The sequence below is a fragment of the Tachypleus tridentatus genome, chromosome 11, assembly GCF_004210375.1.
Source record: "Tachypleus tridentatus isolate NWPU-2018 chromosome 11, ASM421037v1, whole genome shotgun sequence".
In the NCBI taxonomy this organism is placed as follows: Eukaryota; Metazoa; Arthropoda; class Merostomata; order Xiphosura; family Limulidae; genus Tachypleus; species Tachypleus tridentatus.
The window spans coordinates 78,042,727-78,062,083 of NC_134835.1; the positions used below are offsets into that span (position 1 = coordinate 78,042,727).

General features: G+C 36.4%; 1 protein-coding gene across 3 annotated transcripts in view; it reads right to left on the reverse strand.

Moving 5' to 3' along the window:
* LOC143232542 (G1/S-specific cyclin-D2-like) overlaps window positions 1-19,357 on the reverse strand; it is a 33,623-nt gene that overhangs the window by 7,193 nt on the left and 7,073 nt on the right. For 2 of the 3 annotated variants that reach the window (XR_013017583.1, XM_076468113.1), the window contains exons 3-4: window positions 15,137-15,293; window positions 1,330-1,475 (exon numbers count right to left, since the gene is read on the reverse strand). Coding sequence is in view for 1 of the 3 variants with exons in the window: in XM_076468113.1 (XP_076324228.1) it covers window positions 1,330-1,475; window positions 15,137-15,293 (303 nt within the window). In the remaining 2 variants the exon portion in view is untranslated. Of the gene's footprint in view, window positions 1-582; window positions 984-1,329; window positions 1,476-15,136; window positions 15,294-19,357 lie in introns of all 3 variants that reach the window. The other variant, XR_013017584.1, reaches the window with a different exon arrangement.

Below are 19,357 nucleotides of genomic sequence, written 5' to 3' on the forward strand. Positions count from 1 at the left end.
TTAGGTGTAGCTTAGATGCGAGTAACAAAGCCGTGGACATAAAAGCAATTTTATGTGTAAATAACTTCGACAAATGTGTTTAAAAAGCCAAAAATATTAAGAAAGTTTGCCGCAAGTGTTTAAGGTTATCACTTAAATCATTGTGTAAGAAAAGAAGAAAATAGGTTTAGAGATTGTATTAATCGGATAAGAATTAAAAAATAACAAATGTGTTTCTCCATAAGATTTGTTACAGAATCTCTAATAAAGTAATTTAGTTTCCTGTATGGACAAGGTGAGATTCGGAAGGGTGGGGGTTAAAGAACTTTCCAAGGCCGGTAGTAGATTCAACAGGACAACACGAAACTTATCTACAGTAAAAGGCGCCGAAACATTTCATTTTCCAATGTACTATGAAACGAAATGCCGCTTGCCGTGGGAAGAACGGCTTTAAAAATTGAGGTTTGTAGATGGCTCCACCTCAAAAGATAGGTGGAGCGCAGTTGTATTTCTGGCCGTTTACAGCCAGCGGCTTTGTGATGGAGTAGCATGCAAAGATGGAATGTGTGATTACACCTACCACTACGGTAAGTCATTACTCACTATAGAGTTTACAAGCAAGACCAAGAAGTTTCCCGACCGTTCGTGACCTTCACTAGTTGGGAAAAAACGTGAGAGCTGACAGGCCCAGCAGCGCCACGAAAAGAGAAAGGAGCAACGGAAAACTGTGATTACAAAGTCTGTCACATCTCTCCACCAACTCCCAGGCTGCACCATATCGGGATAAGATTTCCAGTAGACTGGTACAAAAACCTCGTCCCACATCCTGTCTCTGCTTACTCGGGGTGATCCCTTCTTCTCTGTCCCTCGTCACCAGGCACCAGATAATTATGGAGACGTCCTTGTCGACATTATACTAGTATCGCCTCAGTGAGGATCGTCCTATTTAACGTTTTGCGAGAACGGCTTAGTTGAGAAGAACGAAGCTTTAAGATATCTGGTCGCTGTAAGAGAAAACTTTCTCAGCACACAAAACAGTTCTAGTTTTACGCTTTCTCTGAACGATCACTAAAAAGATAAGGGTAAAAAACGTAACAAAACACCTGAAGCGACAATGATGTGTTCAAATATCACTTCCATGGTCGTATAAACAGAATTTATCCTTTTTTTGTTTCTCCAAACAAACTTCTCACACGCTTCTCGTAATTCAAATACACTTCCCTATAAGTGGAGGAAGTTGTATTTTCCCGATTATATCTCACCAGAGGGAGAAAATTATAATAATAAACACGACACACACACACAAAAAGGCATTCTAACTTACGAATATATACATTAGGCAAAACTTACCACTTCAATCCCTAAGATTTGATGCAGCCTTGTCAAGAGTTCATTCTGAGAAGACCATTGCTTATTCAACCACAACAAGCCCTGAACAGCTGCACCCACACTGGCAGCAGCAACCATCGATGGTGGATACAGAGAAAAATTGAAATCTGGAGAAAAAAAACAGGAATCATGATTATTTTGGTATTTGAAGCTAAACATCAACAACTATAATGATCGTGACACACGGTAGTGTTCTTGAAATCTTTCTTAGGAACAGCGCTGAATATATTTCTTGATAAAATCTCTTGTGTTTCACCACCTTCACTGTACACTTGGTAGCGTCAACATAATAAGCACTAACTAACTTTGTTTATTAACGTGCTAGAGCTTGAATTCCTGGCAATTACTTCCCTGCTAACATTGTGTAGGGAAGCCATGGTGACCTAACATGTTAACATTGTGTAAGGAAGCCATAATGACTAAACGTGTTAGCATCGTGTAGGGAAGTCATGATGATCCAACGTGTTAACACCATACAGGGAAGTCATGATAATTCAACGTGTTAACACCGTGCAGGGAAGTCATGATGATCCAACGTGTTAACACCGTGCAGGGAAGTCATGATAATTCAACGTGTTAACACCGTGCAGGGAAGTCATGATGATCCAACGTGTTAACATTAGTCGGAGTAGCAACTGGCAATTCTTTAAAGCCTTTTCGTTAGCTACTTCAAAAACACTGAAATGGATGATTTGAAAGTCAGAAGCTTCATATGATACTGAACATAAACAGTTTCAGTAACTTACTACAGTAACGTGAATTACTACTATTTTAACCTATGTCGTTTCATTGTTATTGCATTTCCTGTGTAATGCATGCGTCTGTAATGATCAAATCAGTTGATGTTGAAGCTTAAATAATTGAGGCCAGAATGCAAGGGATAAAATACTGTGTAAAGGTGTTAGGACAAAGTCAAAAATTAGGTTTCAGGATACTTTCAAAGAACAATGGGAGGTAAATCACAGATGAAACATTAAAATTGTATTAATCTTCGTATGGAGTACAACAAACTCAGTGAAAGTGCTGGAGTTCAGCAGTTAATATTTTGTGTGTTCCCTTTCGCTTTAATAACGGCAGAGAGTCTTCCTGGCATGATTGCAACATATTTAATCACTGTCCTTTGGGATTTTATTTCAAATGTCTCTAATACACTCCCATAAAGGTTTTTTTTGGAAGTAATTTTTGATTTGTGAAGTTTTTGATATACCAAATTCCAGATCAGGCCAATTGAGTTGAGATTGGGGCTCTGTGAAGGTCATTGCATTATTTGAATGACCCCAGCAGCTTCTTTCTTAGGTAAATAATTTCTACATAGGTTGGGTGAGTGTTTGGAGTAATTATTTTCTTGGTAGTAGAATTCTTTACCAATAATATGCAAACCACTGGGTACACACCATGATGGATCAGTGTCAGATGGTACTTGTACAGGTCTATTATTCCATATATTTTGCTGAGATCTCCTGTCGCCTTAGCAGAAAAACACCCAAAAAATATCACTTAACGCTTTTATGCGAACTCTCTGCTCTTCTGACAATTCTCTACACTTTTTGAGCTGTGGCATGACAACAAAACTTAATATTTAGTGTTAAACACTGTTTCTTGTTGTTTTAAATCACGGTTTATTTGTGAAGTGCTGTTAAACTGATTTATCTGACATAAACCAGTATCATATACTAGTTCCTTGTAGCTTCTATCTATATAGTTAAGGCACTGCATGGGGTTTCCATGGCAATTATTTCTGATCCTAAATTTGTTTAGTATGTTCATTCAAGCATAACTGTTATGATTATCCTCTTGGTACATGTATCTGAAAATTATAACGAATGATAACTATTCTCACCCTGGCTCAATCAATTATCAACAGGGATCAGTGAAGCATTACTATTGTGTTGAAATTTATATTCTACAATAGCGTGGAAGAATTAGCCCTATAAAATGGAAAGAATGACAAAATATTACATTGTCCTGACACTCTTGTACTGTAGTTCCCAAAAACTACGGAGATGAAATAAGGAAGCAGGAATGTGATAAATGGTATTAGGGAGATTCACTGAAGTGGCTAGAGGATTACTGTACTGTTATTAAACGAGTCTTAAAATGTTATTCGTATACAAAGAAATTTGAAGTTCAACTTCATTTTTTTACTGATCTGAAACGAAACGTGTAGAAAGCAATGGAAACGCATGATAAAAAGTTCAACAAATCAGTTGAAGTTTTCGTTAATCATATACAACTGGCCTTGAAATCAGAGCGAAAAAAATCACGTGGTAAATGAAAAGTGCTGAAATTTTGTGCTGATGAAATGATCAATGAGACAGTTGTTCGTCGCACAATAATAAGGGTTACAATATTCATGAACATTCAGAATAGAAATAAAATGACTGTTTTAACAGTTTCTACTACTTTGAGGTGTTTTTCTTTATAAAAACAAATCAGACAAAGTCCATTTCACATGATTTTAATCAAAGCGTTTTATTTTTTCAACTACATCTTAGCTAATTTTCATTAATAGACAGTCCTATGTTCACGGCAGACGTTAATACAACAATTTCAGTTGATTTCTAATTTCTCGTGCTTTACACAGTGTGCAACATTCGGTTTGAAATATTAAGTCGAGAATACAAACTTAATATTACAAGCTGAATCATCTCAATTGACTAACCAAATAATACTTATTAAGACTCATTATAACTTACTAACAGAAACAAAAATCAATAACCATCTACTTCAGCCTAACTCACATTTTATACTGATCAAACTTTTGGAAAAAATTCCAGGTGTTAAGCCAAAATTCTTCCTGGCCTCATATAACAAGGGCACAAACTGTTGCAGAAACTTTTCAAAGTCCACCAAGCTCATCCAAAGAATCTCAAATTATAGTAAAAATGCTCTATCCCATTATGTGCTATACAGGAAAATCAACTTTACTGGCTGATCAAAATTCTCATTAATGGTACGGAAGTCATTAAAGTTATGTCGTCTTGCTTCAAGCTAGTAAGTGAGATATTTAGTTTAGACGTATGTGCTGTTGCTTGGCCAGCAAAATGTAATGGATCAGAAATTCTAGTGTGACTTGGCGTTTCTCATTAACAATAATCAGCATCTAAATCCGCTCAATACTTCAAATACAATCTAATCTATAACACATCAAATTTCTCGCATAAGAGGACTGCAGTCAAAACTACTGCCCTTGAATTTCTAAATGGGAAATCACAATTATGTTAACTTTCCAGCTTGCACAGAACTGGCAAAGGCGTTCAGTTTCAGCACATATGCCAACGACATCTAACGACTAATTCAGGCGTTTAGTGAACGTTCTTGAAAATAATTCCCACTCTTCGGCAACTCATTCGTTTCTGAAGTACTTTAGCAGCCAACTACTTTACGGTTGGAATTATGTAATTCACAAACAGGTGATGTTTTTCACTTTCAGCAAAACGGTTTTCGAAGCAAGTGGTAAAAGTTTCTGGTAAACTATTTATATATGAAGATTTCTCAACATTGATATATATACAAGGAAATGAATTCGTTTAAAATCCTTAACATCTTATGACTCGCTACTTACTACAGGAAAACACACTCATACAGATTCCGTTGTTCACATTAACAACAAAACAAAAACTAATGGCCCGGCATAGCCAGGCGAGTTAAGGCGTTCGACTCGTAATCTGAGGGTCGCGGGTTCGAATCCCCATCACACCAAACATGCTCGCCCTTTCAGCCGTGGGGACATTATAATGTGATGTTGAATCCCACTATTCTTTGGTAAAAGAGTAGCCCAAGAGTTGGCGGTGGGTGTTGATGACTAGCTACCTTCCCTGTAATCGTACACTACAAAATTAGGGACAACTAGCGCAGATAGCCCTCCTGTAGTTTTGCGTGAACTTCAAACAAACAAACAAAAAATAATATTTCTCCAGCTAATACTGCAAGTGCAACTACGTATTAATAACACTATGTAATAAAATTTTTACTTTTTCTTGTTTCTGGGCAGAAAGTATTATTTCCCAATTGCTTATACCTGAAGTAAATGAAAAAGACCTATTTTTCTCTTCAAACTTTGCTTTTGTGAACTGGTAGCGTATAACGAAAACATGATGGGAGACTATGTTTGGGGACTGATATGTTAAAGTGATTTACATTACAGTCGCAAATGTTGAAAAATTACTCACTTCTAAACATTTTTGTTTATTTTTGTATGACTTTAGTATAAATACATGTAAATCTTGATCCATATGTTGTTTTATTCAGACCTTATGTAAATGAAAATGTGCAAATTTGCCCGTTTTTACATCGAAAATAGGTTAATTTCTAAATTTCATTATCCAAGTCACAAAAGTAAAGTTTGAAGGGAATAATGGTCATTTTCTGTACTCTTACAACATAAGCAATTAAGAAATAACACATACTATCCAGGAACAAAATTTGTGTACATAGTATAATTATTATGGTTTTAACATATTAACGTTACACTGACATAATTTAAAGTTGTCCCCTTAGCTTTCAGGCAGTTGTTCAGCAAGTGAAAAGATAAATTATGATAACGACCACATGTTTATAATGTGCTTATATTACGTAGAGAAATTAAAATAATGACCTCTTGTTTTAACGTTATGTATAGAAGTCATGATTATCTAATGTGTTAACATCAGATGGAAAAATTATAGTAACAACCTAATGTGCTAAAACTAGGTAGAAACATTATGATAATTACCTAATGTGCTGACACTGGGATAATACTCAGAGGTTAAAATAATTTTTGATGGGTATTTTGCTTCTGTACATGGCTTATCACGTTACCTGTAAAACTTGCTTTTCTAGCGTCTGCAAAACAAATGTCATGAGGTGATTGTTCAGGCATTTTCTTCAAGTGACTAAAACGAACCAAAGAGGATAATATCTCTATAAAATACATAATCTACACTGAACAAATGAGATAAGGTGTAATTTAAGGTGTTGCTGGATTATCAGTTTGAGAACTGTAGTTAGACTTCATGTCTTGGTGTCGTAACGAAAGTTTCGTGCAATTTGAATAAATGAACGTTAATTATCTTAAAGGCCACAGATGCATTATTTGTACTCGATGTTGTTATTTGACTCGCATCTTTACTTAAAATACGCCATATAATGTTAATAATAATAAAAGAAACAATTCCTCGTTGCTTCAAAACTTCATACAAATAATTTGGACTCAAATAATGCTCAGCATTTGGTAATAACATTCCACACGTAATTAAGATCCATGTTGCAAACACTTAACCATAGCTGGTGGGTAAAGGTGGGGTTAATGTTTTCATATAAATTACCGGCATTAAAGTTCACCTTGGGAAGTTTCAGGGGATGAAGGTCAAGTTTACTTTTAACATATTTGTGAAAATCCATTCTATGACATACAAACACATACATAGGGTGTCACTGCCATAGGTTGAATATCGATACACGTTTACAGAATATGATCAGAATGTCTGCCATAAATATCGATATAGACCACCTTCATATATTCATTAGTGCCCAAAGTCATTATACAAAAGTATCTGGGTGCTTAAATTATTACTATCAGCAAAATTCATATATGGCATGATATACTGCATTATATAATAAATTATAAAAAAGAACAAGAAATCGTTTGCTTGTATATAAATGCCTTTCATTTACAAATATTAAATACAAAACCCAATTTATCATTTGATTCACCACTTTTCACTGACTTGTGCAATTTCAAAGAATGTCACCTTTTATATTACCCTGAACGTAGTTAAATCTGAAGAATAAGACTGACTAGTAACAATATACACGTAAAACACTTAATTCTGTAATCAAACTGTAAATGTGAAAGTTGTATTTTATATTAAAATAAGTATAAGACTAAAAGCGAGACCATAAACATTCGAAAGTGCTGAGTGAAGTTCCCTGGGACGTTTGTTGATTAACATGTACATTAACTTGTACTATAAACTGAAAGAAGGTGGGCAGAATCAGAATTAGCATAATTAACGTCTATCAATAACACTTGTGGGTGTGAAGAAGATTCAAAGAATTATGTGATAAAACTATCAAAAGTATTTGAGGTTTACTTTCAGTTCTGGGCGGAGGATGTGACGGTTCTATAGCTTAAACCGAGACGAAACAAGTAATTATTTCTCCTTTGTATTCGTTTTATCTATAAATTTTGCAAGTACCTCTTCTGAACCAATCTCAGAAATGGGAAGTTCCTTCCAGAAAGTGGAATTATAAAGTGGGAGATAACACAACTTAACTTCAAAAAACACCGAAAGTTTCCTTTTCTTCCATGCACGTCTGAAGTCGTTTCAGCCAGGGGATGTACGAACACGTACCTAAAGATACATTTAGTGAGGATACGGGTTACAAAGCGAGGACGCGGCTTTATTATTCTTATTGTAACACCCCTATTAGAACAGAAATATCGTGGTAACTTGCGAACAAACCAGTCGCAGTTCGCGTGCATACACTAGGATATTAACCAGATACGCCAATCATCGTGATCTTTGGTCAGTTTGGTTAATCTGCGGATTCAGAGGTAAATAACTTCAAAGTTATTCAGAGTCGTGCAAATGAAACTCTGCTCAGAAAAATGTGTGTGATACTTATATGTTTTTAAATAGACGAGTTCATAACGTTCACACCTAGTCCAGTGGTTCCCAACCTTTTTTATGCCCCGCACTCCTAAAAAATGTTAATATGTTCTCGTACCACTCATAGTAATTATTTATTTAAGAATAAAGGTGAAGGTGGCCCAAACAAATGTTATCTCGCACCCCTAGTTGGGAACCACTGACCTAGTCTATTACTACAAGGTTTTGATCTTAATCAAACACACAGCAATGCAGTCGTATAACAGCGTCGGTCTTACAGTATGACTGTGTAATAGGCGGCACTGGTAATTCTTATTTTGGTGAATCTCTGGTACATCATAAAAACTGAGAGGCACCCACTGGTAGTGAGGGAAATCCTGTGTGGAATGATACAATTGCTAGTGTACTCTAAGAACGTTTGAAGCTTTGTTGAAATTAATTGTTGCTTATGAAAGGAATGTATCAAATGACACTACTAAAGAACATCAGGTTTTTTTGCGAGTGAAACATCCTTAAGACGACTGGGTGTCAGGGTAATTAATCTCTAGGGAAAACAAAATGGCGGTGATGAATTTCTATGTAATGAATGGGTTGCCTAACTCGTGCTGGTAGACTAAGCCCAAATCTGCATCTTTTACACATTGGATTTCAGAATAAAGAAATAAAAGTAGATAACTCACTTAAACACGCACTTCCTTCGAAAATTATGGTTTTGACTCAGACACAGAAAAAAAATTGCTGCGAAGATTGTTAAACTCGTGTGTAATTACGTCTGGATTTAACAATGAGCTACCGGTGGACAAAAGCCAAAATCGGGTTTCGAAACTCGTTTTGAGAACAGTTTATTTGGCTCGTTGTGTAGCTTTGCACTTAATAACAAATAAACAAATTTCAAAAAGTGTCATTAATAGTTTCAAACACGCCATTGCTTAGGGAATTCTGGCTTGCAAAAATCTGCGAGACACTACACGCTTACCAATAAAAACAACTTAAATCTGGTTTGTATGTGGTACTTATAAAACGCAAATCACGTATTTTAAATGATTAGTTCTTAAACACTGTTTGTTCCAGGGTTAACACACTGAAAAACACAAGTTGCAGTGATCAGGAAAGTGTGATACATCTAAGTGAAGAAAACCGAATTTGTATAATTATTAAGAGAACACGAGAAACACAAACAATAACGTAAGCGTGACAGTAGTGGTGAGTATTTTTTTAACATGTATTCCACTATTTTTCTTTATGGGGCCCGGCATGGCCAGGTGGGTTAAGGCGTTCGACTCGTAATCCGAGGGTCGCGGGTTCGAATCCCCATCGCACCAAACATGCTCGCCCTTTCAGCTGTATGGGGATTATAATGTGACGGTCAATCCAACTATTCGTTGGTAAAACAGTAGCCCAAGAATTGGCGGTGGGTGGTGATGATTAGCTGCCTTCCCTCTAGTCTTATACTGCAAAATTAGGAACAGCTAGCGCAGATAGGCCTCGTGTAGCTTTTCGTGAAATTCAAACCAAACAAACAAAAGAACAATTTTACCCTACACCGTCACATTCAACAGGCAAGTAAAAATGCATGCGTGAAAACTAATTATCTTTACGAGGCAGTCATTAGTCACACGAAGCTATGTTTGGTACCTATAAGCGTATGAACTTAAATGTTCCGTTATGTAAAGTATGTTGTTTTTTTATCACACTTCTCGCGCACAGCTACATAATAGCTATGTGAACACAATATAATTTTGATATTTCAGAGGGAAGGCAGCTACTCAACACTCACCGCAAACTCTTTGGCTACTCTTGTTTCACCGTGTAATGGGATTTTGATTGTTGTTGCGCTTCTAAAGCCTGTACATGTAGAGCGCGTTTTACGACAACGGAACGCGAACTATAAATTCCCAGATTCACAATTAAGGCACTCTTACAAATGGGTCACGCCCGGCCAAAATTATATTTTTTTTCGTTATAAGCACGAAGTTGTTTAATGGGCTACTGAGTTGTGTTCCCAACGGGAAGCGAGCACCATAAGCGCACGAGCTTACTACTAAGTCATTCGGGATTTAACACGAAGCAAAGCGCATCACACGTTTAGTTCTCAGAAGTATATGTACAGACGAGAAACAGTTTCATTGACAAAACCGTCCTGCGAGGGCCTATCTTAGTGACGTCATTCTCGTTTGCTCTTGACGGCCCTAGCCTTGTATTTCAAGAACCAGTTGGGCTTTATAATTTTAATGGCCTGGGAAACTGCTCGACCGCCGCCTACACGTGACATATTCATGCATCAATCAGAGCCTGTCAATTTCACTGCTACGGAAATATTTGTAGAATCTTGATACTCCACTATAATTCATCTTCCTACAAACGCTAGACAAGAATTTGTGTTTGCAAAATCTTACTGAATCAAAGAACCGAGAAAACTGTACTAACCCCCGGGACAGTTAAGCATCTGCAATTTTAATCAGTTACCTAGATTAGTAAATTAAGACTGTTCTAAAAAAATAGTCAATACTTTTTTAATATTGTATATGTTTATATTTTTACTTGTGTATATTCTAGCACTTACGGATACACAAGGTAAGCAACAAATATTAACACAAATATTTATGGTGTTTTTATCGAATATTCTAAGTACAAACTAAAATACCTAATTTGTAGATGTAATATTCACACCCTAGATAGGCCAGGTGGTTAAGGCACTCGATTCGTAATTCGAGGGTCGCGGGTTCGAATTCCCGTCATACTAAACATGCTCGCCCTCTCAGCCGTGGAAGCGTTATAATGTAACGGTCAATCCCACTATTCGTTGGTAAAAGAGTAGCCCAAGTGTTGGCCGTGGGTGGTGATGACTAGCTGCCTTCCCTCTAGTCTTATACTGCTAAATTAGGGATGGCTAGCACACATAGCCCTCGTGTAGCTATGTGCGAAATCCAGAAATAAACAAACACACCCGAGATAAAGAATAAAGGGCAAAGGTTTCTTTTCTGTTTTTGGTTTTTTTTCCCACGAAGACTACCAGTTACGCCCTCTATGCTACGAGCGGAACGAAGAGCATTTTAGGTTATTCAACCTAAATACCTGCCACTGTTAAAGCTAAGCAAGTTGTTACAGAAGTGTAAAACAGAGAAACTATATAAATAAGAAATTAATTCATTCCAACGTCCTTACATACTAAACGCTACTTTAGTTTGTACAAAGCTGTACAATGGAATGTTTGAACAATGTCTACCGCAGGGAAAGAAACCCCAGATTTTAGCGTTGTAAGCTCCCAAACTTAATGCTGCCCCAAAGTAATAGAAGCAAAGTGATTCAAGTTTAAAAATGACGTGTGAAACTCATAGCTTTCATTTAATACATCTGTGATACATTAACCCTTCAGAGTGTGTTTAGAAATAATGAACGTTTCTAATGTCACCGTATTTGTGCTGTAACCTAAGTATCGTAAAAAAATAAAAATAAATTAACGTTTTTATGTTTAAATAATAAACCGAGTGTTACGTTCTGAAACAAATACTTTGCACTTGACTGCATTTTTAAAAATATTTTAGACACCCCGAATTGTGATAAAAAATTAAAAAATACTGGTATATAATGAAATGTGTTTTAGCTTACAAAATAACAATTAACCAAATAATCGTACATATATATATATATATACAGAGTGTTCGGAAATTCACTGTATACTTATACATTTATTAACAGACAAAACTGCACAGTGACTTTCCGAACACCCTGCAGAAATCACAAAAGATAATTCCCACTTACACACAAACTATGATAATTCCAATTAAAAACAAGACTAGTTTATCGGTGTTTTAACTGGAAAAATACAATTTTACAACTTCATGTTATTAAGTTTTGTTCTTATATATCCAGAGAGAAACTAGCTGTCATGAATACAATGATATTTGTGACAGCTAGTTTCTCTCTGGATATACAAGAAATATAACATCTCGTGACAGTTACTCAGTGAACTTTCAGACGTCGTTATTTTTAATTATATTTTTTCTTAGTTACACATTTCACTTCAGTAATTTACTACACAGCAATAAAAGTGTCACTGAGATCGTGTGACCATTCACCAATTTCATGACGTTCTATCAAAGGAGGTATAAGCACGTGATATACAAAGCAATGCGTCAGTTTAAAACAAAGAAAAAACAACTTTGAAAACTAGTATATGTGGGTTATCACAGCAAAGCCCGGCATGGCCAGGTGGTTAAGGCACTCGACTCGTAATCGGAGGGTCGCAGGTTCAAATCCTCGTCACATCAAACATGCTCGCCCTTTCAGCCGTGGAGGTGTTATATAATGTGATGGTCAATCCCACTATTCGGTGGTAAAAGAGTAGCCCAAGAGTTGGAGGAATATCGAGTCCACCGAGGGGAACCTAACCTATTATTTTAGCATTGTAAACCCGTAGACGTACCGTTATACCAGTAGGGGACATACAAGATCGAGCTGCCTTCCCTCTAGACTAGAGGGAAGGCAGCTAGTCATCACCACCCACCACCAACTCTTTGGCTACCTTTTACCAACGAATAGTGGGATTTACTGTCACATTATAACGCCCCCACGGCTGAAAGAGCGAGCATGTTTGGCGCGAGGGGGATGCGAACCCGCGACCCTCAGATTACGAGTCGCACGCCTTTACCCACCTGGCCATGCCGGGCGGTGGGTCAGCGGTAAAACTTACAACGCTAAAATCCGGGGTTAAATTCCCCGCGGTAAATACAGCAAACACTCCAATATAGCTTTGCTCTTGCAAAACAAACAAACAACAAACAAATGCTTGTTAAATTTTCTATAAAAGATATGTATATTTCTATACATGCATGCATAAATCACGTGTCTTTTGGCTTACTGTTTCCCATATTGACGGGGTTACAGAACAACTCAGAAACCAGAGATCATAACTTAAGCACAAGAAAAACAGAATTAGAAACCCATTCAATATTGTAGAATTAACGCAGCAGGATACAGTAATACAAATAACACATATTCCTGGCAGTTTTTATTTCTTATGCAACTTGAATGAAGCCGTTTACAAACAGGTCCACTGCCCTCCAGCGATTCGCTGCCTCACGCTTGTAGGAGAATTGACAAGTTAAATACTGCCTTCATCTTCAATCCTAAATAAGACGTTTTAACACTCCTACGAAAAGACGTTTCTAGTCCTGATTTCTCCAAGCCCGTTCCCCTGGCTGTGGTTTCGCTAGATAGTAGATAGGGACAGTGGGAATCTCGTTAATCCATTCATTAATGGATTTAAATGGCAATTTCATTTAAATACAAAATTATTAGCCTAATATTAATAACCTTTCAAGTTGCTCTGGGGCCTATTAGGCCCCACTTTTCGTAGGAGTGTTAATGGCCCAATAATCAATATAAAGCCAGCCTGCTTGGACTTGTTTATTTTTTCCATCTTTCACCACAAGTTATGAATATACCCATTGTCCACGTTCGACTAGTGACAGCTTTCAATGACTACAGTACGAATGAATGGTTGGCTGACGAGGGACAGAAGTTTATGTTTCGCTTCAAAGTACCGCTTAAGTGGGAGGAGAGAAAAAAGGGGGGAACATGACAAAGTTTGGCTTATCTAGCTGTGACTGTGTTTGCGTCCAGTTCCAAAGAATATCATTAATATTGTGTTTCTTTTACATTGAGTCGATCACACATGGGCTCTAAAATTACGGCCACCATGCATGAAGTTGATCCATTGTTTTACAATCAAAACGCAGCAAGGAAGTGCATAACGAAAGATAGAAACACTTCCTCATGTAGAATTTAAGGCTGCTAGCCATGTTTATCTGGCTTACACTTTCGCACTTCTTTATGTATTTATACAAGTTCATTATTAATGGTTAACAAGAATTCGTTCTTGTTTCTGCAAGCCTCAATATTAATAGGAATGTAATAATTCACAATAGCTTATTAATTTCAAATGCACTGTCAACTTGGATCGCAAAGGCATTGTGTACTTAAAACTATGCATTGTAATAATTATAACGAATTGATTATTTTGTATCTTTAAAATGTTATTTAAATGTCTGAACATGTTTTCCACTGAGGCAGTTTCTCTAGTGTAAAAGGTTATCACGGTTTGCACAATAATTTAAGCCAATGAAATGAGGAGCTCTCTTTCCCAGAAAGTCAAGTCCTGGGGCAAACTGTAATCAAAATCAACGTAATCGAATGACGTACCAATGGTTCTTATTGCAAGCTACTAAAACCCTCTATTCCCGCAGAAAGATACGACTACTTTCACATCTAACAAGTAAACCAACATGACATTTTATTCAGGTGAGGAAGAGCATTTACTCTCGTTTACATTTTCCACAACCCTGTATCTAAGTAGGAGAGTTACGTCAACACTTTTTTATTCAGGCAACAGGGGCACCGCAACCCTCTGTGATGATTTTCTTTCATTTCAACAAAACTTCTGTTTTACTAACTATACAACCTGTAAGGAAATTTACGATACATTAATACTACAACTATATATTCATATAGTTTAGATTACTATTATTTCTGTTTCAAAACTCTGTACTTTTATAGTAGGAATTAAAAAAAATCCGCCACTGACGTTGCTCTTGGATTTAATGCTAATTACTTGTTTGGTGATTCACTGGCCCCTTAAGCTGACCTTGTCCACGGAATATAAGATGAATACTGTTTGTCTGAATGTGATAGATACAGGGCTGTTTTTGTTTTACCTGTAGTTGCTCTTTAGTTTTGAAAGCGACCAGTTAACCTGGGGAACTGTGTTAAACAAACCACACGTCCAAACCAAAAGCAACACGTCCACAAAAAAAGTTATCAGTAGATTGTTATTTGATTTAATCAAGTCGAAAAGTAACATAATGTGAGCAAAAGTAAGATACGAAATATATTTAGTAACAACAAACAATCCAGCCAACTATATGCCAATACTGAAATTTGTTATTCCATCTTAAGTAACAAATACGATTACTAAAGATAGCGTATATGAATGAAATTTAACGTGTGTCATACTATACAGGCTACAACATGAAAATACGCATTTATCCATTACCAGAACCAATAAAACAAACAACTCGAGACCAGTCAAACAACGAAAGAAACTACAGGTTCATTCAGATAGTTATCTTCATTTACACTACATAACTTGGAAAACTGAATAGCACACTTCTTACCTATGAAACAAAAAGCGATGAAAGTTTCGGCGTGGTTTCTTGCTACTTCTGTTCCCGTAACTAGAGGGAGCCTCTGTAGAATCGGTTCTACGAAGTCATTGGGAATGACAGCTGATATATCCCATTTAAGCCTACTGAGAACAAGAAGCTCCCAATTCTAAAAAGAAAAAGACGTTACAAAACAAAAATACTACGTTATAAAGTTAACAGACAGATAATAAAATGAGAATTCATTATCAGAAATTAGTGATAAAGTTGACAACTTGATGCAAAAAATAACTATAAACGTACATATTGTAAAATCACGTGTAAAAGATCATATTGTGTAATACGCGTACTATCTAAATAATTACAGCCTCGTTAAAAATGCTTTTTTTTTATCTTCCTAACAATCAAAGATAAGCTATGGTCATAGTACTAGCACTCTAACCTTAAACATTAGGACAACTAGTTTTATTTTTTTACTATAGTAGCAGTCGTTCTTGCTGTTATTAGTGCATAACTACACACTGAACTATCTACACTCTTGTCCACCGCAGAGAATCATAGCCTGACGTTTTGCATTGTAAAACCATTAACTTACCGCTAAGTCATCGGGAACTTTTTACAAAGCTTAAATTCTATTATTATCAGGAATGCAGAATTATATGACATTATTTCAAAACTCATTCTATACACAGATTATATAAACTGGGAAGAAAATATGACCCAAACATACAGAAATGACTCCGTAACTCAAAAACACTGGAAATTCACTTCATTTTAGAGACCTACATCGGGGGATAACAGTACTGTGGTCCCCTATGTCTTGCAGATCTCTATACGGGCATAAAAGTAGTATTGTGGTCCTCTCATGTGTTACAGACCTCTCTCCAGAGATAAAAGTAGTACTGTGGTCCATTCTTACCTTACAGATCATTCTATAGAGATAAAAATATAGACTTTTTCTTATATATCCCTTTAAGGTGGACTTCTCTAAAGGACACAAAGTTATAGTGTAGTCCTGTTTTATCCTACAGATCTCAGTACATGGATAAGTCACATTTTGGAATTATTTACAGGAATAAAAGACGTTTCTTTCCAACATTGTAAGTCGCACTTTAATCATTACCTGTCTTATAGCCCACTTACAAGGTTAAAAGTCAGTTGTAGACACGCAGACTAATACTTATGTCAGTTATCACCGGACATACTAAGGTAGTTTTATTTTATAATATATTTTAGATATACTTGACGTAACGGATTGACAAAATTGAAGCAATGATAATTAGAAATAAACCATGTTCCCTTGTAATTTAGAAAAGGAAATCTGAAATTGACATAGCTCTTTTATACTATATCATTTGTTAGAACGGGGCTACACAACAACCAGTGTCTGTTGCCTTCTAGTTTAACAATATAAATCAGAGATAGCGAATATAACACCATGTTACGTCTATCGTGACTGACAACGCGAGACAAACTACAAGTTTCAAAGCGTTGAAACAACTATCCAACTATTTGAAATAAAACGTTTAGTTAAAGTTTAAGGTCTATAACCTATCTTCTACGAGCGCTACAAGTGACCAGCTGCCTTATTACCACACACGTTTATTAACACTACGATAAAAGCACCTATTCAAACAAACAACTTTAATATTCATCATTCTAACTTCGTTTCGTCTCGCTTCAGGTGTATTTGTTGTTGTTTCATAATTTTAAGTAAAGCTGTACAGAGAGTATCTACATATATCCATTTATATAAGTACGAACTGACAGAATAAAGACAAGACAGGTGGTTAGCGGACTAGTTTGAGAATCTGAGGGTCTACGGGTCATGTTCTGTGACCAGAAAATCGCGCTTCGCACTTTATGGTGAGTATTGCTGACTAAGTGCCTGCCTTCTAGTCTATCAGTTAAAAAATTGGGGACGGCTAGCAAAGATAGTCCGAGTATCTCGTCGCGCAACTCAACACATAACAACAGCGGACCAATAAATGGTATATATGAAGGTACGAAACGATTTTCAATGAAATCGCCATTGAAAAGTAGTCAAATCATCTAATATTTTATTTACTAAGAGAATTACACAATTTTTCTCTCCGACGAAACCAATCAATACAAAAGAAAAATAAAAACAAACGATTACACAGTACTGTGCAAAAGTGTTAGGACAAAGTCAAAAATTGAGATTTCAAGCTACTTTCAAAGAACAACTGAAGGTAAAATCACAGGTAAAACAAAGTTTTATTAATCCCAATACATTCCAATTTGCTAAGTGCGTTTTTATAGCAATGGTTCCTGAATCATGCGTCTTGGAATTCACAACCTAGGTACGTTAACCAATAAGTGTCGCCCTTTCCTGGTCCAGGAATCTGCAGATAACTGATATATTTTTTAAATCATTGCAAGGGAGAAAAATTACATACTTAAAAAGATTTTACAATTAAAAAAAACATTAAAAACAATTTGTTTTAAATAACACGTGCTTCCGGCGTCACTTGCTACCTTTCAAGGGGGTAAGAAAGTTCAGAAGCAGGTGTTATCCACATGTTCTGATATATACATTTTACAAATTTAAAAATCTGTACGAGAAATCTACACGAGTTTAAAATATTATATACTTTTTATGTACTATGAACATAAGGCAAGAATCATTTTCAAACATTATCAGCAAACGGTACTTTGGAAAAGTTGCCAGTTTTGCTTGGTTCAAAAATCGAAAGGTATTGGATATTAATAATATTATACATTTTGAAGAAAGGGCTTTCCTCAAGTGCGCGAGGCACGCCCATGCTCGTTCCATACCATACAATTTTATCATTTAATTTCTCTCTTGGACAGATTGGCTGCGTCAATATCGCACGAAAAACTGAAAACTTTACCTGCGATTGCTTAACCTCAGGGCTCTCAGCCACCATACACGCAGATATAATAAAAAGCCAGGAGACTATCCGGTCTAGGGGACGAACACACCTTTCCCACATTCCACACGTGACTTGAATTCCTTCAACTCTACCGTAGTTAAACCTGTACAAAACTTATTTCAAAACCAATTTCACCATGTACAGTCGCATACCAGCCTCACAGAAGTCTATTTATTCAACACTATTACAGTTAACTAGTGAAGTAGATGTTCATATGAGAAACAACTTTAAATGAAATCTGCCTTGATCAACAGTAAAATCATCTAATATTTACCAAGAAAAATACACAATTTCCTTCCCTCCGACGAAACCCAATCAATATAAGACAAAGTAAACAAACTATGATACAGTGCTGTGCAAAATGGCTAGGTCAAAAAAAGCAATAATTTCAGGCTACTTTCATAGAACAATGAAAAGTAAATCACAAGTGAAACAATGTTTTATTAAACTATACGTTGTTGTTGTTGTTGTTTTGGAATTTCGCACAAAGCTACTCAAGGGCTATCTGTGCTAACCGTTCATAATTTAGCAGTGTAAGACTAGAGGGAAGGCAGCTAGTCATCACCACCCACCGCCAACTCTTGGGCTACTCTTTTACCAACGAATAGTGGGATTGACCGTCACATTATACACCCCCACGGCTGGGAGGGCGAGCATGTTTAGCGCGACGCGAGCACGAACCCGCGACCCTCGGATTACGAGTCGCACGCCTTACTAAACTATACGTTTAGTTTGTTTATTTGTTTTTTGAATTTCGCGCAAAGCTACACGAGGGCTATCTGCGCTAGCCGTTCCTAATTTTGCAGTGAAGACAAGAGGGAAGGCAGCTAGTCATCACTACCCTCTGCAAACTCTTGGGCTACTCTTTTACTAACGAATAGTGGGATTGACCGACACATTATAACGCCAACACGGCCGAACTTTTGTTGTACTTTTAGTACAACAGAAACTCAGTGGAAGTGCTCGAGTTCAGCAAATTGTTAATATGTTGTGTTTCCCCTTTTACTTTAATAAGTGAAAATAGTATTTTAGCCATCGTTGTAATATATTTAATCAAAGTGTCCTTTGGGATTTTATTCCAAACGTCTCTAATACACTTCCATAAAGGGTTTTTTTTTTAGTAACTTTTGATTTGTCAAGTTTTTGATCTATCAAATCCCAGATTTAACCAACTGGGTTAAGATCGGGCTCTGTGGGGGGCATTGCATTATTTGAACGACTCCTGCAGCTTTTCATAGCTGAGTAATTTTTCATAAGTTGGATTAATGTTTGGGGCCATTATATTCTTAATACTATACTAATTTTAAAATAATAC